Source organism: Lichenostomus cassidix, chromosome 18 (assembly GCF_008360975.1).
Source record: "Lichenostomus cassidix isolate B80296 chromosome 18, HeHo_3.0, whole genome shotgun sequence".
In the NCBI taxonomy this organism is placed as follows: Eukaryota; Metazoa; Chordata; class Aves; order Passeriformes; family Meliphagidae; genus Lichenostomus; species Lichenostomus cassidix.
The window spans coordinates 5581469-5608643 of NC_139498.1; the positions used below are offsets into that span (position 1 = coordinate 5581469).

General features: G+C 43.2%; 2 protein-coding genes across 3 annotated transcripts in view; one reads left to right on the forward strand and one right to left on the reverse strand.

Annotated features, from left to right (window-relative positions):
• Positions 1 to 839: 839 nt before the first annotated feature.
• On the forward strand, positions 840 to 9161 carry ANKRD40 (ankyrin repeat domain 40). The gene is made up of 5 exons (XM_085077648.1): positions 840 to 1737; positions 4156 to 4304; positions 5298 to 5771; positions 6597 to 6778; positions 7998 to 9161. Exons 1-5 carry the CDS (start codon positions 1574 to 1576, stop codon positions 8136 to 8138), a joined length of 1110 nt encoding a protein of 369 aa, XP_084933774.1. The 5' UTR covers positions 840 to 1573; the 3' UTR covers positions 8139 to 9161.
• A 1819-nt stretch (positions 9162 to 10980) lies between these two features.
• Positions 10981 to 27175, reverse strand: part of ABCC3 (ATP binding cassette subfamily C member 3) — a 45961-nt gene continuing 29766 nt past the window's right edge. The window contains exons 14-31 of one of the 2 annotated variants that reach the window (XM_085077647.1): positions 26806 to 26893; positions 25807 to 25873; positions 24529 to 24655; positions 24028 to 24204; positions 22998 to 23165; positions 21652 to 21835; positions 20931 to 21036; positions 20092 to 20245; positions 18469 to 18676; positions 17389 to 17699; positions 16468 to 16667; positions 16245 to 16371; positions 15881 to 15982; positions 14791 to 14937; positions 13714 to 13872; positions 13182 to 13348; positions 12053 to 12247; positions 10981 to 11414 (exon numbers count right to left, since the gene is read on the reverse strand). In XM_085077647.1, coding sequence (XP_084933773.1) covers positions 11306 to 11414; positions 12053 to 12247; positions 13182 to 13348; positions 13714 to 13872; positions 14791 to 14937; positions 15881 to 15982; positions 16245 to 16371; positions 16468 to 16667; positions 17389 to 17699; positions 18469 to 18676; positions 20092 to 20245; positions 20931 to 21036; positions 21652 to 21835; positions 22998 to 23165; positions 24028 to 24204; positions 24529 to 24655; positions 25807 to 25873; positions 26806 to 26893 — 2796 coding nt within the window. In that variant the 3' untranslated portion in view covers positions 10981 to 11305. Of the gene's footprint in view, positions 11415 to 12052; positions 12248 to 13181; positions 13349 to 13713; positions 13873 to 14790; positions 14938 to 15880; positions 15983 to 16244; positions 16372 to 16467; positions 16668 to 17388; positions 17700 to 18468; positions 18677 to 20091; positions 20246 to 20930; positions 21037 to 21651; positions 21836 to 22997; positions 23166 to 24027; positions 24205 to 24528; positions 24656 to 25806; positions 25874 to 26805; positions 26894 to 27175 lie in introns of those variants that run through there. The other variant, XR_014855591.1, reaches the window with a different exon arrangement.

The window sequence follows — 27175 nt, forward strand, 5'->3', positions numbered from 1 at the left end:
CATTTTGTTTTCCTTTCCAGATGTGACTTTGTACGCTATATACTGAATTTCACACAGCAATGGTCAACTATTTCCCAAGTATCTCAATATAATTTTGAACGTCCTAAGTCCATACAATTAATTAAAATTTTAATTATATTTTTTAAAAAGCTTGAAGCCAATATTCCTCCTGATCCTGTAAAACCCACTTGGACTCACAGCAACTTTGTTCAGCATCACTGAGGGCTTCATGCATGCACCAGTTGTTACCTGAGGAGTTTTCTTTTGGAAATCTCTTCCTTATGCAGCACTGTGAGGCACCGGGAACTTCTTTCAAGCTTTGCAATTTTGTAATGATTTAAAAACCCTCAGCAACTGTTCAAAGAGTGTAATTGAAATCAATGTAACATAAGTGATATGAATTTTCAGCCAATATTGTGCAGTCTGGGCTCGGGGGAGGTAGGGAAGGCAGGTGTTAGTGCTGGGAATTGGGGCAGAACTGGGCTGTTTCTGTTTCTTTGTAATGCTCTGATTGCATTGAGGAAGAAAACAGATATGCTGATGCCTGACTACTGCAGAATTCCTTGGCATGCTGCTGTGGCTGCACAGAGAAAGCTGGAATACAAAAGTCTGACTGGAGTTTGAAATTATTATTTTGACTTTTTGTAGTAGTAACATTTTTACTGCCTGTTCTATAACTTGGTTTAGGACAAATCCACAACAATCAAAACCAGCTTTTCAAACCAAACCATGCAAATTGCAGGAATTATCTACAATATTTCTAACTGATTTGCAGACAGATATTGATCTTTGTTTTATATATTTTGTTTTTTAGGGCTTAGTTGATTCTACTGAGAATGCACAAAGATGATGAGTTTCCTAAGCAAAATAATTTGGAACATCCTGAAAGTGTCCAAGGCCAGGTTGGATGGGGCTTGGCGCAACTTGGTTCAGTGGAAGGTGTCCCTGCCCAAGGCAGGGACTTGGAACTGGATGATCTTTATGGTCCCTCCCAACCCAAATCGTCATAATCACAAAAATCACTTCAGTACCTCCTTTCATGCAGCCACAAGGCAAAACAATTTTTTCTGAATCCCTCTATTTAGCCTCCTTAGGAGAAGGTTATTGCAGAACAGTGGTTATCACAAAGTCCTTCCTTCCTTAACCTGAGTCAAACCACTGATTATTTTAATCATAGTTAAACTACCACAGACACTCCGTGAGCTAGAAATACGTCCCATCCCTGGCAGTGTCCAATTCCAGGTTGGATGAAGCTGAGAGTAACCTGGTCTAGTGAAAAGTGGAACTAGCGGGGTGGAACAAGATGATCTTTAAGGTCCCTCCCAACCCTTACCATAATTCCAAAACTCACTGTATGACAAATCGAGAGCCCGCAAAAACAATCAGCAGAGCAGAAGACAGCGCGTATCACACATTTTTTTGTCCATTAAACAACATCTTCCCGGGACCGCCGCGGGCAGCGGCCGCGCCCCGGAACCGGCTGTCGGGGCCGGGTTGTCACCGGCAATAGCGTCCCCCGTGCCGGAGCCCCGCGGGGGTGGCGGCGGAGGCTCGGCGCGGAGGAGCGGGGACGATGCGGGAGGCGATGCGGGAGGCGGGCGGCGGCTGCGGGGACATGGCGGAGCGGGAGCGGCAGGAGCGGCTGCGGGAGGCGGCGGCGCTCGGCGACACGGAGGAGGTGCGGCGGCTGGTGGAGCTGGGGGTCGGCCTCAACTCGCAGAACGAAGTCAACGGATGGTAAGGGCCTCGGGAGCTCTGCCCGGCCGGTTCGCTCCGCACGTGAGAGCCCCGGCGGGGTGAGCTCCGCGGGAGGAAAAGGTCGATCCGCCGCCGAGCGCTCCGCTATGGAGCTGTGCCGGTTCCAGAGAGGATAACCGCGGTCACAAACAAGCGTTCCCATCCCACCTCCTGGCCTGTTTGCCCCTTCTCGAGGTCACTGTGCGCTTACTTTATACTCTTTGGTTTGATTTTTGTTTATTTTTCAGTCTGAGACAGCGTGGCGTGTCAGAACTTTCTCTTTCAATCAGGGCTCGTGTTCCAGCAATGTATACAAACACTTGGGATTTGGCATCTCGTTCAGATTCACCTGAGGACGTTAAAGCCAAGGCTGTTCTGTAATAGATACTTGTACAAGTAGCACTCTATACATGAACACACACATAATATTATTGGAAGGAGGATTTACAGGAAATGCTCTGGCATTTTCTGCAAGTTCATTTCAGCCTGTATTTACTGTGCTGTTTTGTGCTTGAAATTATAAAAAAGAGGGAGAACAACTTTTTACACAGGCAGATAGTGACAAGACCAGGAGAAGCAGTTTTAAATTAAAAGAGGAGAGACTTGGATTAGATATAAGGAAGAAATTCTTCCCTGTGAGGGTGGGGAGGCCCTGGCACAGGTTGCCCAGAGAAGCTGTGACTGTGCCATCCCTGGAAATGTTCAAGGCCAGGTTGGATGGGGCTTGGAGCAATCCAGTCTGGTTTGGTGGAAGGTCTCTTTGCCCATGGCAGGGGGTGGAGCGAGATAAACTTTAAGGTTCCTTCAAATCCAAACCATCCTGGCATTCTGTGACATTATAATTTAAAATAGGCAAGATAAAATTAGGAAAGGAACAAGACTTTTAAAGATGAAAGTTCAATCAGCAATTTTGAGAAGCGTGGAACACTTAATAACTTGAGCTTTAAATTGTGATGAAAATTAAAGCTTGTAAAAATTTAAAATAACTGATTCGTAGGACATTGAATTATCTCAGTAAGTGAGATAAACAGCAGTCTGTCATCAAAATGAGTGTGTCTAAAACAGGAATTAATGAAATAAGGCTTGTCATAAAATATAATTACTTTTAAAATAATTATCTGGTAATTTTTAACCATGGCAATAAATGGATCTTCACTGTTAATTAAGTTTGTTTGTACAATTAAAATTTTTTCAGTGACCTTCTTAATGTGTCTGATTCTTAGAGGTGCTAAGTACTTACATTTTTTATGCATATCAGGTCTGTGGGTAGATGGTACTTCGCTGTGCAGCCTATGTGAAATGGCCAAGATGAATCCCAAAATGAGGCTGAGCTGTGGAGCCTTACCTATCTTCTCTGTAAACTACACCAGCAAATTTTGTGCTCAGAGCAAATACCACCCTGTGTGTCTGACTTTGCAGTCTCTTTCTGTAAAAAAAAAACCACCACCAAACCAAACCAAAAAACCCAAAGTGGAAAAAGCTTTTTGGAGCTGAACTTTCAACTGAAAGTATTTTCTAAGTTTATTTACCTCTGCTTTATTTTACATAATTCTTAAATTTAAGGCTTGAGCATGTTCATTTTTTTGAAGATTCCTACAGCTGGAGCTAGAGAATTAAAATATAAAAGCAAGAGAAAGATCAAAAACCAGTAGAACATGGGATAGGAAAGAATGGTACAACTGTATAGGAAGCTACATCTGTGAGTCTTAAGTCCTTAATACACACAATAAATAAGACTTAAGCACTAAGCAGCTTTTAGGCTGTTTCCTTATAATGTCTCTCTAGTTAGCAACTACAAATAATACTTTAAAAGACAGAAAAGTGATTAGTTCTGTGCATCACTTACAGATTGCAGAAAATTAGTTGTCTGCTGATCAAAGCTGGGAAATTACTGATGCAGCAAATAGCAAGTGGGCAAAGAATTGTGCTTAGAAACTATACTTAAAATATTTTAAACATAATTTACTTGGCAAAAAGTGTAAGTCCTTGTGCTGGCAGCATTCATTAAAGAGTACAAATAGCATCCTAGAGAGATACCAGTAATAGATCACATATATACACACACACACACACACACACACACAAGTATTTCAAGTACAGCTGATTCTTTCAAAGATTAAAATATCATACACAAACAAACCTTTTTGTATTTTTCCAGAAAATTATGTAGTCTAAGAAATCATAAATTAAAAAATCTTGAACTTTAAAATACTTCTGTGGTAAAAGAGCATTAGAGCGAAGAGACAATGACATCAGCAGATGCCATTGTGGGCTCCAAATCCAGGGTGAATTTCCAAGGAAGTTTGTAACTCAAACCTATTTCACTCATGCATAGAGTGTTCTTCTCATAGGCAGCAAGGAGTGGAGATGAATCTGCCATAACTCAGGATTTGACAGAGTTCATGTTTTCCTGTGCAGGACCTGTTTGCACTGGGCCTGCAAGAGGAACCACACGGCAGTCGTGGCTTATCTGCTGCACGCCGGGGCTGACAAGGACATCCTGACCAAGAAAGGGGAGAGGCCAGCCCAGTTAACATCCAAGAGAGAGATCAGGAAGATGTTGGGAGGTAACCTATAGTGACTGTGCCATATGATCATCAAAGATTGGTAAAAGGGTGTTCAAAGCATGTGTGCTCCACTCTTTGTTTTGCATGTGCAGATACTGTGTTTGGATTTTAGTGTTAGGACTTGATTTCTAGAGTGTTCACTTGGTAAGAAAACGAAGTTTAAGTAAAGGGGATTACCAATAAATTCCACACTCAGCTAACCAAACATTTTTCTAAACACTAAAAATTTAGAAAAACTGTATTTTGAGGAATGCCATGTGCCAGGAAGATGCAGCATCCACTTTTCAGAAGGACAGCAGGAGAGAAATCTCTCGAATTTGTAGGAAGCTCTTGTATGAGCAACACCTAATTTTCCTGATGTTCTGTGTTGGCTAAATTGAAAATTAGCAGCCCAGATAAACAGCTCGTTAAAGGATGTTGGTAGAGCATCTCTATCGTGCTTTGTAACCGCTGGAGCAGAGCAGGCTTTGCTGCTGGAGGTGATAAGTAATTTGAAATGTGGTTGATTAACAACCTCTTGTCTCTCCTTTGTACTCCCATGTCTGGTTTTGTTCTCATTGTTGTCTCTCCCAGCTGTTGAATGGGTAATGCTGCAGCTCTCCCAGTACTGCATGTTCCCTTCCATTTATCCCCTATATCAAGAAACATACGACCCTTTGTTTTTCGTTCATACATTATGAAGATGACAGCATTATTCCACCAGAGATTGTGTTACAATGTGCTGTTACAGGTTAAAACAAACCAAAACAGAAGTAGTGCAGTGTTTAGAAGGAATTAGCACCCCCAGAATTACTAGAATCAGACTCAGCTTGTGTTCGTATGGCAACACCTGAGTTGTTTATTGTAGAAAAAAAAAAGGACACAGTGCTTCCTGATGTATCTTCTAACCTGTGATGCTTTTAACACCATTCCCTCTGTGTAAAAAATAGAAGAAAAAAAAAGGAAAGAAACCCAAAATCAGCCTTGGAGAATGTTGTTTTGTTTGTTTTACAGTGGAAGATGATGAGCTCCCAGACTTAAAGCAAGATTCAGATCTGCCCATCATCCCCAATTACCTGGCTAACCCACCTTTCCCATATGTTTACAACACCTCGAGTAGCAGTATCCCAGATCCCACCCTGAATGGGAATCTCTCCCACTTGGAACCACAAGACACCAATTCTCCACCTGTACCTGACTCGGACAGCTCCAGACGAGCACCATTCCATCCCGGGAGCGCTGCTCCCGAGGCAGCTCCCAACGGGGACATCCCAGCCCTGCTCCGAGGCTCTGCGGGGCCACCACACCCAAATCCCGTCCTCCAGAGAGCTCCTGTTTACCAGGCCTCAGTGTCCTGGGGCAGAAGCCCCTCTTCACCAGCAGGATCCAACCAGTCTCTATCCCAGCAAGGGAATGGCTCCTGCATGGGTCCTGTGCCAGCCTTTCAGCCTGTTTTCTTCACAGGAGCTTTTCCACTCAACATGCAAGGTAACACCAAAAATCTCTGGCTTTGTTTTGCTCTTCTGTCACCTTGGGCAGTGCAGACTAATCATGTGTTTCCAGATACTTTCAGGTTCCCATGCTTAGGCATTCAGGAAACATTTGAAGGGAAGGAAGTAGGCAGATACACTGTTTCTGCTGGAACTGTTATTAAAATATTGATGTAAACATTTGCTGTTTGTCTCAATTGCTATAAAAGCATACACACACCAGGGTAATCTAATTCTCTAAATAGCATAGTCCAGGCTGCAAGTACAGATCATGAGCAAGCAGCCAGTGAGCTCAACAGAGCCTCATATGGCTCAGTCTGCACTGAGCTGTTCCAGGATCTCCAGTTCTGCAGGGAAACTTTGCCTACCCAGAGGGAAACCTGGAATTCCAGTTTCCATTCAGAATTTCATTTTTTAAATAAAAGGCATTCTGATACCATGGCCTAGCAATGAGAAGTGAACTGATGAGAGTCAGAAATACCAATAAAAGCAATCTTGGATTGCTCAGGAAATGAATAACCAGTATTAGCTACTGTTAAATCAGCTTAAATCAATTAAAGTGAGTATTCATGCAGTGGTTCAGACATGCACACATATACTGTATTACATTTGCTATGATTTTTTCATATAGGTTGATGAAAATCAACCTAGTGAAAACTGTGGTCATACAACTCCAGGTTTTGCTTTCTGGGGATTCAAGTATTGTTACCAGTGACACAAACAAGGTTAATAGAACATAGAAATACTTAGAAGTTGTTATACAGATATTGTTTCCAATTGCTTTATACCTCTGCCTATTAATGTGCCTTTTTATTTCTAATAGAACTGGTGCTTAAAGTGAGAATACAAAACCCTAATCTTAGAGAAAATGACTTCATTGAAATTGAACTGGACAGACAAGAACTAACCTACAAGGAGCTGCTCCGAGTGAGTTGCCGTGAGCTGGGTGTGAACCCCGAGCACGTCCAGAAGATCAGAAAATTACCAAATACGATGTTAAGAAAGGTAAGAACTCTACATTTTGAAGTGCAATAAGAGATTCCTAGGTTACTGTTGAAAAGGAATAATGTGTTGGTCACCTGCAGAGGCCCGTGTTGGGAAAAAAACCTAAAAATACAAAAAAAACAAAAGTGAAAAACCTCCCTTCAACTTGCAACATTCAACAATTGTTTGGGATTTATTAAGTAAAAAGGCTCTCACATTTTTAATCATGCCCTTTCATAACTATTTGGTGCTGAACCCAGTTAATACCTGATTTTATGACTCCATTGTAAAATATAGTGCAACACAACACTACTGTGAGCTGCCATCAGCATTTAAAAGTCCTGCAGAACTCAAGTTCTGGGAGTTCAGCAAGGCCTGGCTGCAGTCCTTGCACAAACAGAGGTGTTTTAGGGTTTCTCTGAGTGCAGGACTGAGCATAACTGTCCTTCCTTCAGGGACAATTACCCTGCAGCCAACATACAAGGGACCTGCTGACCTGTTTCACCAACTCACCACTGACCTTTCTTTCACCCTCAAATCCTTGCAGAGCATTGTTGGCGTCACTTGTGGGGCAAATCTGATTAGGAATAGATTAATAGACTTCACTCTGCTGCATCTTCACTGACTTCATGATGACTGACTCTGCGTTAGTCAAGAAGTGGAGAAAAAAAAAGACATATGCAATTCTGTCACTTTCCAACTTTGGTTATGGTTGAAAAGACTTTTTATTTTAGTCTCCAACCACTTCAGGCTCTCTGGTAGGAGTGCAGGAACCCTGTTGTTCCTGCAGTGACACAAACCTGATTCTGTGTGCTGCTGTTGGCAGCAGAGCACTGCTGTAGGGCTTGGAGCTGGCCTTGCTGGGTCACTCTGGAGGAGCATGGAGAACCTTCTTGGGTAGGTGCAAGAATCAATTCATCAACTTCCAAGAATTAGCAAGGGGGAAAAAAAAAAAAGAGGATTTGGGTGGCATGCAGTAGATCTTGACAAGTATAATTCCACTAATCACTTGCACTCACCCTCAATGTTGCATTCCTTCCAAAAATAGACTTAAGGGAGTAGCTGAATTAGATCTCAGAATTAATACAAGGTGCAACAGGATATCTGCTTTCCAGTTCCCTGTAAAGAACTGTCATATTTATGACTAGACACATACGTTATGCTAGTATGAGCTTACTATTTTAACTTCTGCAAAATTTGCAGACACTATCACCTAACTCCTTATTGTATTTGTTTAAAGGACAAGGATGTTGCAAGGCTACAGGATTTCCAAGAACTGGAGCTTGTTCTAACAGTAAGCGACAAAAACTTACTTTTCAGAGTCCCAACACTTTCTGAACACAGTGGATATAACAAGAAGGCATCAGAACTTACATACTAGTTAAGGAATAAAACAAAAGATTTGTGTCTCTGGTTATACAATTACAGTTGAAATACAGTATCTATAAGGGCTAATGATGTGATAAAATCTATTTTGTTAACCTTGAAATAAACTAAAGTGGTTATGCACAGTTACAGCTTCTAGTTAATCTAAGAATAGTGAGTCTGGTATAAAAGTAGCTCAATGCACAGGAAGTATGGGTAGAACTATCTGTTAATGCAACACTTCCTTACAAAAAGATAATCTTGAAATACTGCAGAGTTAGCAGCTCTCAGGGAAAGGCTTACCTTAAGCTGTTCTAATAATTTGTTTGCTATAAAATAGCAGATACTCAAGCTAAAGAACCTGCCATGAAGCCCATTTAATATTTGTACTGAGTCCATTACCATTAATGTTCTCTTTTTAGATCGTGTTTATTAAGTCCTACCTTAGTTAGAACGAAAAAACCAGAAGGGTTTAAATCTGTGGAAGCACAAAAATATGTCAAGTTTAAATCCTATCAAGTGACTTATTACCTGTGGTTTCTTAATCCCTGTTTACACTTTTCCCTATTTCTCAGGTTGAAAATAAAAGTGATAGTAATTATCCAAATAATAAATATGCTCTCAACCAAAACCCCTTTTATTGTTGTCTGTCAGTATATACATGTGCAATTGACATGTATTGACATGTGCAATTTAAAATACTATTTTTGTTACTGTATTGACATCTCTTCAATGCTGCTTTAATTTCCCCTTTTAAAAGCACAAAAAGTGTAATTTTATTTTTCTTTGACCTCTACATTCCTGAGAAAAATTGCATCTTGAACCTATAAAGTTGCCTGGGTAAAAAGAAACTAGTGAAGTGCCCAGTGTTTTCTGGGCTGATACCCAATCTTGATGTTCCTATGCAATGTATTTTCCTTTTTTCCCCTGTGACTTGTGTTTACCCATGTTGTTTACTGTAAAAAAAAATCACAGTTACTTAAAATTCAGCATTTGACTACTTTGCTGTGAAATTCTGGAATAAAGAAATTGAAAAGTATTTAAGAGCTGGATTTTATCTGGGTTTGTTTTGATTTTAGTATTTAGTCACTTGCATTTGGAGGGAGTTCTGCTCTGGTAGCCCAACTGAAAAGCAGATACTGTGGATTAGATGAACTAAAGTGTAAAACATAACAGACAAACAGAAGGTACCAAACTGGGCTGAATTTTCCTGTTTCATCTCCCCCCTCCTTCTCCCCAGTTTCTTTGCAAACTGCAGCTGCCACAGGGATTTGTCTTGTGTGAGAGTTCAGAGCCTGAGCAGTGTCCGTGGGGCAGTCCTGGGCTGAGTCCTGTGCCTGGAGCTGGGCACCAAGCACAGCCTCCACCTGTCCTGGGGCTGCAGCAGGTGAGGGACAGCAGCCACCTGTGTCCCTGCCTGTGTCACCACCCGTGTCACCGTCAGTGCACAGGAACTGTCCCCAGGGTGCCCTGGGCTCGCTGCTCTCAGCTCTGGAAGCGCTCAGAGCGCAGGGACTGAGCTCAGCAGAGGGAGCTCCCAACCCACCGTCGGGCAGAGCCAGGGCTGAGCTGTCACACAGATCCCTGCAAACTCGAATTTCTCTGTGCAGAGTCACCACACTGAGCCTCAGTCTCCCCAGGTGAGTACAGAAGGGTTTGTCACACTCAAAGAGCCTCTTCTGCAAAGTGCCCGAGGTCAAGCATAGTCCCAGTCATTGGCAATGTCTAGTTTTTATAGCAGATTGCTGGTGGAATGTTAAGCTCTGTGTAATGGAATAATAAAATCATGGTTCCTCACATCACCCCTGCTGCTGCCTTCTCCCCAGCACACAGCACAGGATGCTTCAGGCATTGGCTGAATGCAGGAGGATACAGGGTTGACCAGTCAGACCCCCCTAGAGAAAAGCTCAGCTCTTGGGGCAGCAGCCTTGCACAGATACTGATCCCTATCCGTGCATTCCCAGGAATATTTTTATACCTTGTGCAGTTTATACCAGGAAGATACTATTAACACTCCCCAATCCCATCAGTGTATAACCACTACATTCTGTGTGTGATAAATAATTCATTACTTTGTGCTCTGCCACATGAAATGTTAATGCCTAATAAATGCTTGGCTGGAGATTCGTGTTTCTATTTAAGAAGCATAATTTGTAAAAATTAATAAATGATTATTTTTGTCTTCTCAAAGTTTTTCTGCGCTTTCCTTCTGGTAAAACACAGGAACTTTTGCTTGCTGGGTGGTTTTCTGGAGTGCTTCATGTAAGAAGCAAACAACTAAAAGTAGTTTCTAGCAGATTCCAGCTGCAAATGCTATTTGAAAACTCCTTTTATCTGAGGAGGCCTGGTTATAAGTAATAAACAATATAGTTATTTCTGCAAAACAAATCACCCATTATTTCAGGTGATGAATTGTTGGACAAGATAAACCAAATACACACCTGCTCACCATGCATTCCCAGCTTGAGTGGAGACTTACTCAGACTGACTTCCTACCCAAAGACATTCAGCAAAATTCTGAATCTTCTGTGCCAGTCATGTCCCTGTGTTTGTGTGGCATCTACTGAATTGGAAAAAAAACCTGTGTAGTTAATGTTTTATGTGAAACCATTTGTAGGTTTAGCTTTAAATACATGTTATTTCTTATGCTGAAGAGGATTTTTATAATGCCAAAGTTGCAGGGATCCCAAAGGTTCCAGGACTCCTTTGTCCTGGGGAAAAAATGAAAAGAACAGGTTGGAACCACTCAGAGATTACAGTGTTTCACTATTATCCAGCTGAGTCACAGCTTAGCTGGGCCTGTCTTTCCACTTCAAATCCTATGAATCCTTATGGAGAAAAGACACAAACCAGGTGTATTTTGTACCATTAATATAATTTACTAATTACAAACCTGAATGCAGTACATAATTGCCCTGTGTGACATACATTTTCTTGGCAGAATGTTTGTCATTCTTTGGGAAAAAAGCATGTAATAAAATACTTTATGTATATAGAAAATATTTAAAAATATAAAATTCACTTTCTGGTCCTTGTAATTGCAAAATACTATGTTCACATATCACAAGTTGAGTCTACTACAAAAACTGTTTTTGTAAATTACAGTACATTCACAAGTCACTTTTGTGGCAAGTCAGTAATATTAAAAAAAACACCAAACCAAAACCCCAAGGGGTCTTCTCTTCATGCCAGTCCAGCATCTTTGGCCATACTGTAGAAAATACCCTTTGCTGCTATAAGGTTTGCAGGTGTGTCAAATTCAGCTATGGTCCCGTTGTCTAGAACAAGAACCCTGTGCAAAACAAAAGATGGTGGTGGGGGGAAGATGTGTCAGAGAATCCCTGAAAGGAACGTAGTACCTGTTTGTGTCACAAAGCAAACTGCTCTCATCTTTGCCTTGCCTTTGTTTTCCTCAATTATTTTCTCATGTTAAAACACAACAGATGATAAACATTCTCCCTGAGCTGCTGCTTGACTAAAAAACGGTACAGGGCAGTCACTGTGCCCTGTAAAAGAGGGGGAAAAAGCATCTGGAATTCAAACTATAGTTCCAGAAAGCCAAGGAGATAAAAGCTCATGAAGAATACTAATATATTTTCAAGTAATTAATATGACATGCTGTTAGTGAAGAAGTTACAGCAGCTGCTGGTTTGACAAGGCTCCATGAGCTTCCTGACAGTGCCAAGAGTGCCCCATGGCAGTGTCCCCTGCACAGCTCTGGCTACTGCATACAGAACCTATTTCTTATGCCAGCAGAGGCAAAGGCAGGGCTGGATATGCTGGGATTATATGGTTTAAACATCACTGCTTACATACTGCCCCACAGGAGCATCAGTGTTCATGTCTGGAGACAAACCAGATCCCTCCAGGTGCTGCTTCACAACCCCAGCAAACCCACGGAGCCCCCCAGGCAGCACTCAGAGCTTTTACCTGGTGTAATCCATGATGGTGTTGAGCCTGTGTGCGATGGTCAGCACCGTGCAGTCCTCGAACTGTGTCCGGATGGTCATCTGGATCAGATCGTCTGTCTCCAGGTCGATGGCAGCCGTGGCCTCGTCCAGGATCAGGACCCTGCTCTTGCGCAGGAGAGCTCTGGCCAGGCACACCAGCTGCCTCTGGCCAACGCTGCAAGCACAGACAGCTTGTCACTCCTGCTCAGCCGGAGTTTCCCAAAAAACCTCGGAATATTTCCCAAGCTGCCTGTTCTGTCAGCCCAGCTCACACACACACACAGGCTGCAGCATGCCAACACTGACGGTGACAGCATCACTTACTGCCTGACCCTGTGCTGGCAGAGCCACCAAATGTGCCTTCTAGCACTGTGACAAAAGCCAGGGCAGCTAATGGTGACAACGTTTCTGCCCCAGCTTTCAGAAACACTCACAGCTCTGACAGCACTGAGTATATGCAAACTTAGGGGGGAAAAAAATAAAAAGGTTATGTTATGAGCCTTCAAGTCCTTTCTACCATAAAAAAATAAAATATATACATCTATCAGGGCAACCCAGACTTCCTCCCCTGCCACAAGCACAGCCCAGACTCAGTGCCAGAGTGTCTGTGGGATGAGGAAGGAGCCAAACATCCATCACAAACATAATCTGCTGACACCACAGCCTCAGAAGGCAATGAAGCATATCAAAACATGGCATTTTATCATCCCCAGTCATGTCTTCATGGGTCTTCCAAATAATAATGGAAAATAAACATTGCTAAAGTGGCTTGTTAGGCAGAGGACTCTTACTCAGCACAGAAGTTATGTTATCATGGCATTTCCCTTCCTACCAAAATGTGCTTAAAGGGACTGCCTGTCTCCAATACCCTGTCATCCTGAAACTTCTTTCTGACATGATGGGATTTGGGTTTGGGAGAAGAATCAGATCATTTGTGGCAGAAGCAGAACAGGAGGCAAGTGTTTGAACCTTTGTGGCTCTCTTAGAACAGAAATAAGTGGCTGAATCATTTCAGACATGACAGACCAGGGTCAGCCTGTGCTCAGGTGTCACCCACTGCCACAGCTGAATGACAGCTCAGTGGATGTTCCACTCCAACCACTCCTTACCTGAGATTCTCTCCACCCTCAGAGCACTCGTAGTCCAGCATGGATGGCTGACTGCTGACAAACCTCTTCAAATGAGACAGTTCAAGGGCTTTCCATATTTCTTCATCTGAATACTTATTAAATGGATCCAGGTTCATCCTCAGTGTTCCAGAAAAGAGAACAGGATCCTGGATAGAAACCCAATTTCCATTAGGCAAGTGCTTTAGCTGTTTTAAGCACAGATACTATGAGCTGCTGCTTTGAGCTCTCCCTTGCACTGCAGTTAGCTCACTTCCCAGTTGCACCTTCTCTGAAAACACATTATACACAATTCAAACTCAACTTCCAGCTCTAAAGATGGTTTATCCTAAATCCTGTTTCATCACCCAGTTTATAAGGTGGCAGGATGGGACCAGTTAAAGCATAAATAGTTTGTTTTTCTGAAACAATTTCCTGAGTGTAACAAAACATTTTCCTCTTTGGATAAACCATTATTTATGGTTTGTTAAGCTGCTAGAGGTCCTTCCTTCATCGTGACACACAGAAACAGTACCTGAGGAATAATTGTTAGCCTTGACCGAAGGTCATGGAGACCAATTTCTGAAATTTTCACGCCATCAATTTTAATTTCTCCTTTTACAGCTTCCAGGATCCTAAAGAGACAGAGCGTCATGGAGGACTTCCCTGCTCCAGTTCTGCCAACAATTCCAATCTACAACAAATTGCAGGTTTAACAGCAAAGCATGTAGTTAAGAAGAAAAAAAAAAACAACAAAAAACCTCCCAAACAACCCTCCCAGATTCCTCTAAGAGGTTTGACACAAGATCTGAATCTAAGAAAGAATTTACCAGCCTTCACTGGAAACCCTGGGTCAAACACTGTAATGTACTTATTGCTGTAATTGGAAAGATATTCCATATTAATATCACATTATTATTATTATTCCATTAAATATCACAGGCCTAGAGCCATCCTACATAAGTTTGGGTGATTTGGAACACCCATGGTAGGTCCAGTCACTCCAGGACCAAGAAATAAAGGCTTTTTAGGGTAATTCCTACTTCTTGGTAAGCACATGTATCTCCATGCCAGAAGGATGCTGGTATCCTGTCTGCTAAGAACAAGAATAACTCTCTTTTTTAGCAACAGCCTGTTCAGGGAAGGACCTTCCCATGCTAATTGTTGTGTCACCAGCAGGCAAACCCCAGAACTTTCCAACGAAGCATGAAGAAATGAACTTCCCAGAATAAAGACAATTTCCTGATTAAGGAAGCAAAGAATGTCATTTCCTTCCATGCCAAAAATTTCACAGGGAAAGTCAGAAAGCAGAAAAAGCTGGAATTCTTTCTCCCATCTGCAGTGCTTCAGAAAAGCATTCTTGTCACTGAATTTTTGTCACTTGTGCTGGCGCTTCCTATGAGGTGTACAGGAGCCAAATGAACTGGGGAAGTCCAGAAAATCCCATGAAATTCACCCTACTGCTTCCAGCCAGGAGGATGCTGGCACAGGTACAGCCCAGCTGTCACTGCTAGCTCCTGCCCTGGGGTCAGTGTCTCTGTTAGACCCTCTCCTCCACTCCACAGCTGGCCCACAGCACAGTTCTGGTCAAAACATTGAGCTGCTAACTCACCTTTTCCCCACCGTGCACCTGGAGGTTTAGACCCTTCAGCACCAGATCCAGGCCCTTCCTGTACCTCACGGAGTAATTCACAAACTCCAGCTCTCCCTTGGATGGCCAATCTTCTGGGGGACTCTTGCCCTCAATGGTCCAGGGAGCCTGAGGAAAACACAAGTTAGAAATGTGTCATAGAGGTTAGGAAAAAAAAAAATTCAGATTTTTAGCTGATAAACCAAATCACCATGATCAAATAAATTTATAATAATGGGGGAAAAACATGGCTTCCTAAGTATCCATGCATTTGCATTTGTTGTGAAGTTTAAAGAAAAAAAACTGAGCACAGAGAGAGAAATCCTCAATGGATATGAATATTTTTCCATCAGCTTTATTAGAACACTGCCAATTTCCTGCCAGCCCAAGCTCTGCTTTATAACACATATCACACATTGTGTCTAGGCTACTTTTCTCCTTCCAGGTTAAATATTTGATCTCCAGAACTGTTCACTGCAGCTCTCCTCCATTTCCTAATTCTGAGTATGTACACAGGGCTAACAAAGCAGAATGTCCAGAGAGCAGCAGCTTTCCTGGCACCTGCCACCTTCAAAAGTCTTTGCCAGCAAAGGTAGGCAACTGGATGATTTTCCTGGATTAGCAGCACAGTGTTCCTAGAGATGTTCCCTCAGGGGAGGTGAGGACTGATTAAGCTGATTAAACAGAAATACTATTGAAAACATGTGCAAGGCCTGATAATTGTACTGCAGCTCTGCTCACGAGCAGCACCATGGCACCAGCCATGCAGGTAAGACTGTGCCTCAAACACCTCAGACCCAAAGGGACCAATATTCTGATGTGAAACTCATCCCCTGTGCTACAGCCACTCGCAGCAGCAGAAAATGAGATGCTGAGCACAGGCTGCATGATGGCAATAATAATTTGGAGCTGTGATAGCATAAATTACAGTTCAGAGCGTGACATTTGTTCAGGTTAAACGATAACTCTCAGAGCAGGAGCCATCTCTCAAGAGCCTGAAGAAAGACCATGTAAATGTGTGCATTAAAATTTTCAGCTTGTTGCTGAGCATGCTGGACTCGTGGCAGCTGACCTCTGTTTCAGTTTCTGAATACTCTTTTATTCTTTCCACAGCCACTATGTTGGTTTCAAGTTCAGAAGTCATTCGGACCATCCAATTCAGAGACAAGGTCACCTTGGGGAAGACAAGGAACAAAATGTCACCCCCAGAGGCACAACAGTTATGATAAAAATAATAACAACAACAGCAGCAGACACTTCATGTGAGCTTGCTTATGGTTTCAGTACTCAGCATAAATCTCTATTTTCCAGACATCCCACAACTCATTTTAATTATTTCCTTATTAACTCCAGCTTTAGCAAGCACTTAAATGATTGCTAGTATATCCACATCGTCTGCAAAAATACAAACCCACCAATGAAGCTGTAACACGTACCTGTAATGCATAGGACACTGACAGTCCCACCAGGCCAGCATTCAGGCTGTTCCTCCCAATCACAGCAAAAAGGGCAGCAAAAAGGACAATGCAGTTCCCCACAAACTCGACTCGGATGCCCAGCCACCTGGGAAGAAGGCAGGTGTAAGCAGAGTGAAAAAATGTTGCTTGGGACCAATTTTGCAAACAGTTATCTACGTGGAAAGAAGAACTCACGCTTTACCTGTTTGACACTATGCCGGGGTAGTAACTCTTCTGATTTTCATCCACCTTCATGTCACTGATGTCCACGAAAGCCTTCACCCTCCTGTAGGCTCTGATGACACTGGCCCCTGACACAGTCTCTGAAAAGTGGGAGTAGATGGGGGATCTGCTCACCGACTCCAGGCGCTTCAGCTGGCGGGAGGTCGCGACGTAGAACCGCTGCCATTTTTCACGGAAAATTGAAAGGTTCATTAAATACTTCCACTTTTAATTAACAGTCAGGAATTTCTTAGGTTAAGGGTTTAAAGGAGATTGCTGCTAATGCACTTCAACCCTCTGAAATATTGTCTGTAATTAAGAAGAATATCGTTGAAAGTTACCTTTTTATCATTCTGCAAAAGAGCACTGGGTAACTGAAATTTCTATGGACTGTAAGTTGAATTTATCTGTGTCCCTTTAAATTTAGTTAATGTAACCTAGGAGAATGGATCCATTTGTAGGAGCCTCATTTTCCAAGAAAACAAAATGTGCATTTGCACCTCCATTATCGTGGATCTATTTACAGTCTGTAAAAAAAGCTTGATTGTTGCTCAGAAATCAATAAAATAGATGCTTTGTATTTGCAACATTTTAGTTTCTCACTACCTTAAAAACTTATCAGTATGTCAAATGTATACACACTTTAATATATTGACATGCACTGCAGCTCTGACCTTAGCAGTAGATTTATTCCTCATTACTTAAAAGCTGAAAAAGGTTATGTCTATTTATTTCATGGCCACATCTCACAGGACATTTCTGAGAAAAGCAAGTAACGTTTTGTTTACATAAACACACAGCTACTTCAGATATTCTCATTTCCCCCCAAATCAATGCTGCTTCTCCTAAATAGAGAAGGAATGAAATAATTGCGACAGCAGTCAGATATTTTCCCAGTTACCTGAACAAAGAAGTAGAGAATGGCCAGGGGCACTATAACCACGGCGAAGAGCGGGGTGCTGGCGATGATGACGATCATGGTGGACAGGGAGGTGAAGAAGGTCCCCAGGAACATGAGGATGGTGGGTGGGATGACCTCGTCGATGACGTAGATGTCCTTGGAGAAGCGGTTGATGATGCGGCCGGTGGGGGTTGTGTCGTAGAAGGACTGTGGGGTGTGGAATTTGTTCTCCAGCAGTGCAGCGTGCAGGGTGCGGGCAGCGTTGATGCCACCCATGGCCAGGGTGAAGGAGCAGATCAGCACCATGAGCCCTGGCAGTGAGGAGATGTGTCACCCCGTGGTGGCCACGAGTCACAGCTCCCTGACCCTGTTGGCAGCACCTGTTGTGCTCCATGCTTGTTTTGCTTCACTTTATTCCCTGCCCACACTTCTCTTCCTGTGCATGCCAGCATTGCATCCACTCCTGCCTAAGGCACAGGAATATCTGCAGGATTCACCATCTTGTCCATGGAAAACACACACACAGCCATCTTCCCTCTGTTTCCTACAAGTCCTAATGCTCACAACTTCACCCCAACCCTTCATCCCCTTCTGCACTGAAGTTCTTGTATTTTCTTTCTAACTTGCCTGTCTCAAGCTTCCATGTCACCTATCCAACCCCCTCCAAGGGCTTCACAACAAAATTGAAAGGGTTGGGATGAGCTCAGACTTTCTAGCTCCAAGTTATGTGAGTTCCCGTGCTTAGGATGGGAGCTGGGGGGCAATTTTCATACAGTGACAGAATGGTTTGGGTCAGAAGGGACCTTAAAACCACCCAGTTCCAATCCCACTGGGTTGGAACTTCACCCAGTTGCTCAAAGCTCCATCCAACCTGGCCTTGGACACTTCCAAGGATGGAGCAGCCACAGCTTCTCTGGGCACCCTGTGCCAGGGTCTCACCACCAGCACAGTAAATAATTCCTTTCTAATATATAATCCAACCCCACCATCCTTTTGCACCACTGGCAACTGGTGCCACGGCTTTCTGACCTAATACATCTTTCCTAGACAGCTGGACACGATGGTTTTATCTGCCCTCACCTTGCAAGAGGCCCAGGGCAGCATAGACCCCAATCCTCATGGCTGTGTTGTGCTGAGTCCCATTCACCACGGGCTCGTTGGTCCAGTCACTGAGCCACACGTTGGCCCCGATGGCAGCAGCATTTTGGCAGCAGTACAGGAAACAGATCACCAGGGAAATGACAGGGCCAACAGCCTTCATGTACTGCCAGAACACCGCCAGCTTCACCTGCAAAATCACACAGCAAAGCTGCTTTGTGCAACTCACACAAGCAGGAGTTTAGAGAGAATTAGGAGAAAGAAAAATTCTTTGTCAGAGGAACTGCTGACAGAACTTCAACACCCTCTGACTCCACTCTAACTCAAAACTGCCCAAACTCTAACACACCACAGAAAAAGGTTCATCTGCCTGAGCTCCCTGTCAGGGTGACAGCTTTCAAAACAAGTCAGAAACTTCTCTGAAATACTCTTCTCCTCCACGTTGAGGATCTGTATTTCATTAGTTTTGTGGGGTTTTAGTTTTTAAGACTATGCCGCAGGGGGAGGAAAAAAAAAAAAGGAAAGAAAGAGGCTGATCAAATAGCAGCAAAAGATGGGTAACAAGAATAGGAGCCAAGATTTTCAGGCAGAAGAAGCAACTTGGCAGTGTATCGTACTCAAGACTACTTGAAATGGCCTATTTAAGGAAAAGTGTTGAATGTGCCTCCATTCTGTGTCTTCACAGCAACTTAAATGAGGTACCAAATGCTAATGCACCCCAACAGGAACATAAACAGATGATGTTTATGGCAATAAGTAAAGGTGCTGTCTCTAAGGCAGTGCAAAAAGGCAGAGAAGCAAAAAGAGACAAGAGACCCAGGACAAAACTCAGCCCTTAGAAAAAAGCATAAGATGGAATAATTAAAAGAACAAGTGTTGTTGATTAGGGACTTTGAAGGCTAAAATAATCCACAGAAAAAGTTAACTGCATGTCTGTGCCATGGACCATATACATCAGACTAAACAGGACACTGTGAACCTTCTGAAGTGGAGGAAAGGGGCTTTTTTTAATCAACCCTCCCTGCTCCTCTTCCATCTGCTGCTCCTTTTGGCCCCTTTCTTCTACTTTTGTGTTCTCATCTCTTTTTCCCTGTTCCCATTTCTCTCTTCTTTCGCTCAGGAGGAACACAGCCCCTTTGTGCCCAACAAGGACACAATGCCCTCAGTTGGGGTGGCAGGTATTGAGGCACAACAGCCCTGCTGGCACCCAGAGGCAGCTGGCTTGAGGAACCCAGAGCTGCAGCTGGACTCAGCAGCAGCCAAAGAGTTTAAAAACAGTGCTGAAAGCTCTGGGAGGCAAAGGCAATGCTGATGGAGTGCAGGGCTCTGCAGTATCGGGTGACTGTGGAGGGAGCTGGAAGAGATTTTTTCTTTTTTCTTTTTTTCTTCTTCCCCCGAAGTATATAGCTCTAGCTAGGTGCCAAAACCTCTGCCAAAATCCCTAATCTGAACGATCAATGGCCACCAGATCGATGCCTAAAGCCTGCAGTTGTGATTTATACAACACATTTAACAGAACTGGATCAAATGTTAAAATAAAAACGACATTTTTTTCCAAACACAAAAAAAAAAGGTAGAAAAGGGGAGGGGGGAATCAAACCATACCGTGCCTGTTTCAGTGGTTTCAGCCTGAGTAAGTTTCTCGTTAGCATTTTTTCTTGGCAGAGGAGGCTCTGCTGGCTTCTTCTCACAGACTCTTCGTTTCGTTGACATTTTGTTGGGACATTCTCCTCCCTCAGAAGACACCACACTAAGTTGCCTAGTTAAAACAAAAGAGTCATTAGGAGAAAAAGGGCATATTGTGGCAGTGCTGAGGCAAGGCTAGGATGCAGTGAATTGGATTTATTCCCAGCTCTTCCCCCGAGTTCCCATGCCAGCCTCACTCACAGCTGTGGGTGCTCTGCGTGTTCAGTGATGCCAGAAATACAGGATCTAAGAAAGGTTGTGGCAGAGCCTGAGCTCTTTGGGAAAGGCCTTTTGAGGCTTCATGGCAAGGCAGATATTTTAAACCAAACCCTGAGCTTCTCTGTTTTCATATCAGACTAGTTGGACAGCACCTAGGGATATGGTTATAAAATTTAAAGATTCCCAAATTCCCAGTGGAAAAGTGCAATGCAAAGGGTTTATTTATCCCACACCTGGCAGCAGTTCAGTGTTGAGTGGGTAAATACATGCAGTGGTGCTACCTGAGAACCAGAGAGCTGCTTTAAGACATTGGTTCAGTCCAGATTAAAAAGAGGATTGCAGGAATAGATGTTTGATCAGATAAATTACCTTCTTCGTGTGTTCTTTCATGTTTGTTTTCAAAAGGACAATAAACCAACTTATTTATGAGACGAAGCTGAGAAAACCAAAGCCCAGATGGAGAAGCAGCATGTGACTGACATCTGAAAGATGTTTTTCATCCCAGACACAGACTAGAAATGCATGGACCTCGTGTTTACCTCAGGAACTGCTTGCGGACCTCGTTTGTCACAGGCTCGTTATCAGCCAGGTCTGTGTGGATGCTGAGGGTGTCTTCAGCCAGCAGCACTTCTTCCTCCTCCAGCACTGCAAGACAAGATCACACCTCAGCTTTTCTGCCACAGAAAAGCACAGAGAGCACGGGGAAAGGTGGCTGTACAAAGCAAGAGTCATGAGAAACAAAACCCCAGCAGGAAAATCACAGTGCATAAACTCCCCCCAAGTTTTTCTTACTTTCCTTATGTGCATCAGTTCTCCTAATGAAATTGCAAAGATCTTGTGAGGCAAGCTGGCTAACAAATGCATTTATATCCCACCCCTTTATCCCATCAGAATGTGAGGCTAAAGAGAAAACACACCAGACTCTGGGTAGCCCCTTTGATAGCAAGACCAGTATGTTCTTGGCTACTCTGTCTTTCTGCTGAGCTTGACCTTGCTAATTGTAAAATAAATTCCCAAGTTTAAAATAATTTCTAAGACAAGAATTCTTTTTTTTTCCACAACAAACCACATGAAAATTTGAAAGAAATTTGTGAAAACATTTCTCAGTAATACAGACCTGGCCAAAGACAATAATTTTCACGGTAGTATGGAAAGGCAAATGCCAGGTTGCCCTGAAGAGCCAGGGGACACTTTACAGAGAAAATATCTGTAATCTTGTTGACAGAAAAAGACATGTTTTAAGAAAAAGCAACACTGTACTTGTTGGTTCGTCCTCTTCAATGTCTTCATCCAGTGCATAATTCCTCAGGAATTCTGCAAAGGCCTTGTTTTGTTTCAGAAGGTCTTGGTAAGATCCCATTTCAGAGATTTTGCCATCCACCAGGACAATTATGTGGTCCACCTGAGGTAGGAAGCTGATGCCATGGGTCACCAGAATTCGGGTCTGGATAGGGAAAAGGAAAAAAAAATCCCACCAATCCCTGAGTTGCACTGTTGGGACTGAAAATACTCAGCAAGCTAAATATTACCACATTTTTGAGACAGTGAGTGAATTAATGTATCAGGGCGAAATGCCCAGTGAAATAACACTGTCCTTGTTAGCCAAATGAGCTTGGAATTGTGTACAGAACTCACTATACTCCTACTGCTGAAATAAATGTATAGGAACATAACCCCTAATAATAATTCCCTAAAAGGGAATTATCATCCCCCCTTTCCCTTTTGAGCCCTGAGCTGCTCTGGGAAGATGGCAGCAGCAGTGGAAGGTGCAGCAAAGCCACTGCAGGTTGGTTGTTGTTGCCAAAATCCTCTGCAACATCCTCATCTGGTGCAGCTTCCTGGCTGTGCTGCCTCTCAATAACAGCAATTAACACCACCAGCCTGAGCAAGTCCCAGCACATGCCTTGTTTCTGGGAGATCTCACGGCAGGGATTTTACAGACAGAGCAGGTTTCTGCCTCTACACGTTCTGACCAAACCACAGCGCTTCACCCAGCCTGGGCAATGCCAGCTACACACGGAAATTCAGCAACTCAGGCCTGGGTTGCTGCCTTTTGGTTGGTCTTAGAATTATGAGGCAGACATGGTTAAAGGGGTAGAAGGGTTTTATCTTGGTGTTTCAATAGGATTTGAGATGCACATATCTTCAAAGGTGGAACACGCCAGGATGCACACACTTATAACACATATACAATTTTATGGACCTTGAAAATTAGCATATCTGTCTAGAATCCCCCAATAAGAAACTTAACAAATGAAGTAATGTCTTTCTATTCTGCAGAAACACCCCCAGTTGTGGCCAGAGCTCAGTTTACAAAATATGTTGCAGAGAGGAGGTTTCAACCAAGGTTAAAACCTCAAGCTTTTGATAGCACAGGACTCTCCATCCTCCTACTATGAATGTTTGGCCTTTCTGCCTTGCAGAACCCCAAAACTGAATTAGAATATCAGACTGCAAAAACTACAAGCATGTAGGCTAAGGGTATAAAGAATGTATAAAGGGTACAGAAAATATGTAAAAGGATATATAAAAAAGGCAAAAATCATTAGGGTGATGAAACAGCTGAGGTTGTGTGTGTTTTTAAGAGGATCCAACCCCCAGCTTACTTTTCCCTTGAGGAGCCCATCGGGGCCGATGACTTTGTCGAAGATGTGTTTGGCCACATGTGAGTCCACAGCAGACAGGGGATCGTCCAGCAGGAAGATGTCCGAGCTGCTGTACACTGCCCTGGCCAGGCTGACGCGCTGCCGCTGACCCCCCGACAGGTTGATGCCCTGCAGGGACACAGCAGGGGACAAAACGTGTCACACACCAGCTCTGACTCCTCCTGGCTCTCACCCAGCCCAGCAGTCGGGTGCTAAATTGAAATATGAGATGCTGGAGAGAATAACCCACCCAGAGACAGGCAGGGAACGCCTCGAGATCTGCCTGTTGGCTGCTAAGCTTTCCCCTCACCCAGCAGTCTGGAGATGGAGTAAAGCTCTTTTTAATAAGCTCCTAAAGGGAGCTGTTAAAACACAAAACTATAAAAAGCAGAACTGTCAACCGGGATGTAAAAATGTAAATTTCAAAGAGGGGCTGCGGCACCTGGAACATCTTCCACGTCTTTCATCTCACACACAAATCCACATCTCCACCCCATTTCATGAAATCTAGCTCAAACTTAGTGGCCTATGAGAAAAGAATGTATTTGTTGGTAATCACAGATGTAAATGTTTCTCATTAAAATGTGTTAAGGGATATAATCTAATTTTTTTTTCCACTTGAAGCACAAGCATATGTTCCCTCCCTTTTTATCCCTACAGGAAAAGGAAGGCTTTCACTGATTCTGGACAGATTTTTTTACCTTTACAATTCATGACAAACAGAGGGTGCTCTGATCTTCCAGGGCTGGATGTGCAATATTGCAGCACAATATACACACAACCCTGAAGTTAGGAAAAAGTTTAAGCACAGCTGCCTTCCACAGAACTGTCCTGCATGTTTAGGTGTTGATTGTAAGAGGGATGCCATTGTGAAGATCAAATCAAATCAAATCAAATCAAGTGCTGACTTTACAGTATTCTCTCTTTAGCCAGAGCAGCAATCACCAGGCAGGTCTGACTTGGGAAAAAAAAAATTACCTAAAAAAATTACCTTCTCTCCTATCTCAGTTTGATCTCCTCCTGGCAGCACTTCCAGGTCAGTTTTTAAAGCACAGGCCTCCAGGGCATTTTGGTATTTTTCCTCATTAGGAGCTTGGCCAAACAAAATGTTATCTTTCAGCGTGGCGTTCTGGATCCAGGCTTGTTGAGGCACATAAGCGACAGAACCCTAGAAAATGGAGGGAGGGAGAAAACCTCTGACTTGAAACAAGCAGCAATTCATGCTTACAGCTCTGAGTAAGATCTTCAGCACATATAGAGCTCCTGGTTCCTATACATCCACACCATGCACATGTGTGCTCATTGGTAATGTATCATTGATCAAATCACGGGAGTAATTTAATATAAAAGTGGACAAAACTCAAACATACAGACAAACTGCCAGAGGAGCAAGCAGAACTCCCTCTGGAGCCTGAGGTGCATTCTAAGCAAGGAAAGGCACAAGCAGCACATTTCCCTACCATCATTAAATGGTTTCATAAACAACACCAACCTTCACAGCCACTTCTCCTTCCAGCTTTTCCATCTCACCCAGGAGAGCAGACACCAGAGAAGACTTTCCACAGCCAACGTGGCCAACAATGGCAACCAAAGAACCACTGGGGACCAACATATTTATACTGTGGAGGAAACAGGCTGGAAATTAATTAAACATTAGTTTACTAAAGACATCAGGGGTCTTCAATCCAGGGCTGAAATTCACAGTCACAGCCTGACTGGATACAGTAAGCAAAGCTTGGTCACTGGTTTTCTCACTGGTTTTCTCCTCCCTTTCTTGCATACAATCAGCTGTAACCAGAAGTTGAAGAGCAAATGGAAACTTAGCATTAATTTATCTTGGTGGTTGCTAAAGCTGCAGGATTGGTAAGAAGCCTTCTAAGACTCTCTGCTGTGTTGTATCAATCCAATCAGCAAGTCAAACTGGGTTAATAAGCATTTTGAAAGCAGACAATCTTGCAGAAGTATTTTGGGGTTTTAATTTTAAACCCCAAGAGCAATTGTATAGAAGCAGCGAGTGAATACATCTAAAAATATTCAAACCACTTTAGAACTGTATTCCCAGTGCTGGTAAATAGGGTTCACAATGGCACAAGAAAATCAAGACTTCACCAATTAAAATCCTTTACTGTTTTCCCCACTGTGTTCTTCAAGGTGCTGCTTTAGGTCCTGAAGGTGAACTGATACAGCAATGACTGAAAGACACAGTCTCTTTGCCATCAAAGTGGCTTTCACTAATGGAATCAAGCCAAAAATCTGTTTACACAGATCCTGGTGCATAACAGAAGGAATATATTCTTCCAGGCGAATTTTGTTTGTATTCATTCAAATAGGCAAATGAGCAAAACATTCACCCCCACAGTCTGGAGACAGCCCTGCCACAGGGATGACTTTGCCACAACTCTTCAAAGAACAGCCCACTGCTGGCACACCCAGCTCCAAACCCAGACCTCTAAACTGTCCTCAAAGTCCATCAGATTCATTTGATTTGTCCAATCCTTCAGTTAAAAAAAAGTCTGTTTAAGGAATTTATGTAGCCTTTCTGTCTTTCAATAGGTAACTATTTTATGCTGGTTGCTGTGGAGCTAAAGCCTCACAGCCCCATTTCATAAAGCCTCAATACCACAATGCACGAGGATTAGCTCCATGTTTCAAAGGCAGAAGAGATGCAGACATGTGATGCATGTTTTTTCACCAGACACCTTCCAAACAGACCTGCCAGCAGCCAGAAACCAGGCAGAGGTTGTACTGCAAGAGCACAAGGAAATCTTACTCTTTCAAGGTTGGCTTGAGCTCCTTTCCCCAGCTGAACGTGGCGTTTCTCACGCTGATGGCATTGCCTGTGTGGCAAAAACACAACAAGAGAGAGGCAGGAAATGTGTTACACACAACAGCACAACTGAGAACAGGCTGACAGAGGGATCTTTATTTACACACACACTGCACTTCCCTTTTCTGCTGGCATGGGAAGCACAGGCTGCTGCCTGTGGGTCACAAGACAGGCTTGTTCAGAGGGAAAATAACTGATTGCAATTTAAGCTATAGACTGTGAGCTGACAGAGCTGGGGAGCTGAAAAGCTGCCCTGCTTCACCCTGCCCTGGTGTGCTGCTCAGCATCAGCACAACTTTGCTTCACAAACTCCTTTCAAGTCAGCAGGAGATCACTGCATGCTGTTGAGTTTCATGTATCAGATTAAATTTGACTCTCTGCAGCTTTTTGCTTGCCACACTTAACAAGTTAGAGATCCACAGGTTTTCTTTGCCTCCTGGTGGGGTGGAGTGGAACAGAAATTGCATGACAGCCACACAGCCATCCCTCCTCCTCTGTCTACAGCATCACACACAAGTCTCAAGCCACAGTTACTTGATAAAATACACTTTTTTGAGGCTTGATCAGTTGTTTTGGAATATTGCTCTGAACAGAAGAAATCAAAACAGGTCAGAAAGTTCCTGAGCATTTGTGCAGTGTGAAAGGTCTGAACAAGCTTTGCTGTCTGCAGTCACTGGATGCACTCCACACTCAGTGCTGTCAGCATCCAGCACATTGCAGATGCAAACTCAGGCCCAGCAAGCTCAAAAATATTGTCAGAAACTTTTCTGATTTCCACACAGCCTGAACACCACATACTTTTCAGAGCAGCAGCCTTTTCCTTTCTTTTTAACCCAACATTACCATTGTTATTTTCGTTTTGCCTTTTTTCATAACTCAACCAGTCCAAAACAGATATGTCTTTTGCATCAGCATAGTTTAGAAAAATATCAACATCTTTACCTGGTGCAATCACTTTAGTTTCCACACAATTTGGATCAAGCTCATCGTGACTCAGGAACTGCTGAATTCTCTTTAGGGAAACACTTGTCTAAGAAAAGAATGTGGCATTATTTCATCATTCTTTTAATGAGGACTTGGTGCTCTTACTACTGCAGAAGCAAGCATGCACAATGCCTTGAGCTTCCCCCCATGGGCTTCCTGAGCAGTGAGTCATTCTTTCCCTGCAATGAGTCTTATGCTGAAATTCAAGCTTTTAACTGTGAAATTTCTCACACCAAGCTGGGTTTGTCTGAGCGAAGCAAAATTCACACAGACAGGCTCACTGAGAAGATGTCAGGCTTTCCAGTGCAGGGCAGCAGGAAAGAAAGGA

Excerpts from the sequence above, each read along its gene's own strand:
- ANKRD40 (XM_085077648.1), top strand. The coding sequence starts at position 1,574 with ATGCGGGAGGCGATGCGGGAGGCGGGCGGCGGCTGCGGGGACATGGCG. Across the intron at positions 1,738-4,155 it reads CAGAACGAAGTCAACGGATG|GACCTGTTTGCACTGGGCCT; the intron begins GTAAGGGCCTCG and ends TTTCCTGTGCAG. Across the intron at positions 5,772-6,596 it reads TTTTCCACTCAACATGCAAG|AACTGGTGCTTAAAGTGAGA; the intron begins GTAACACCAAAA and ends TATTTCTAATAG.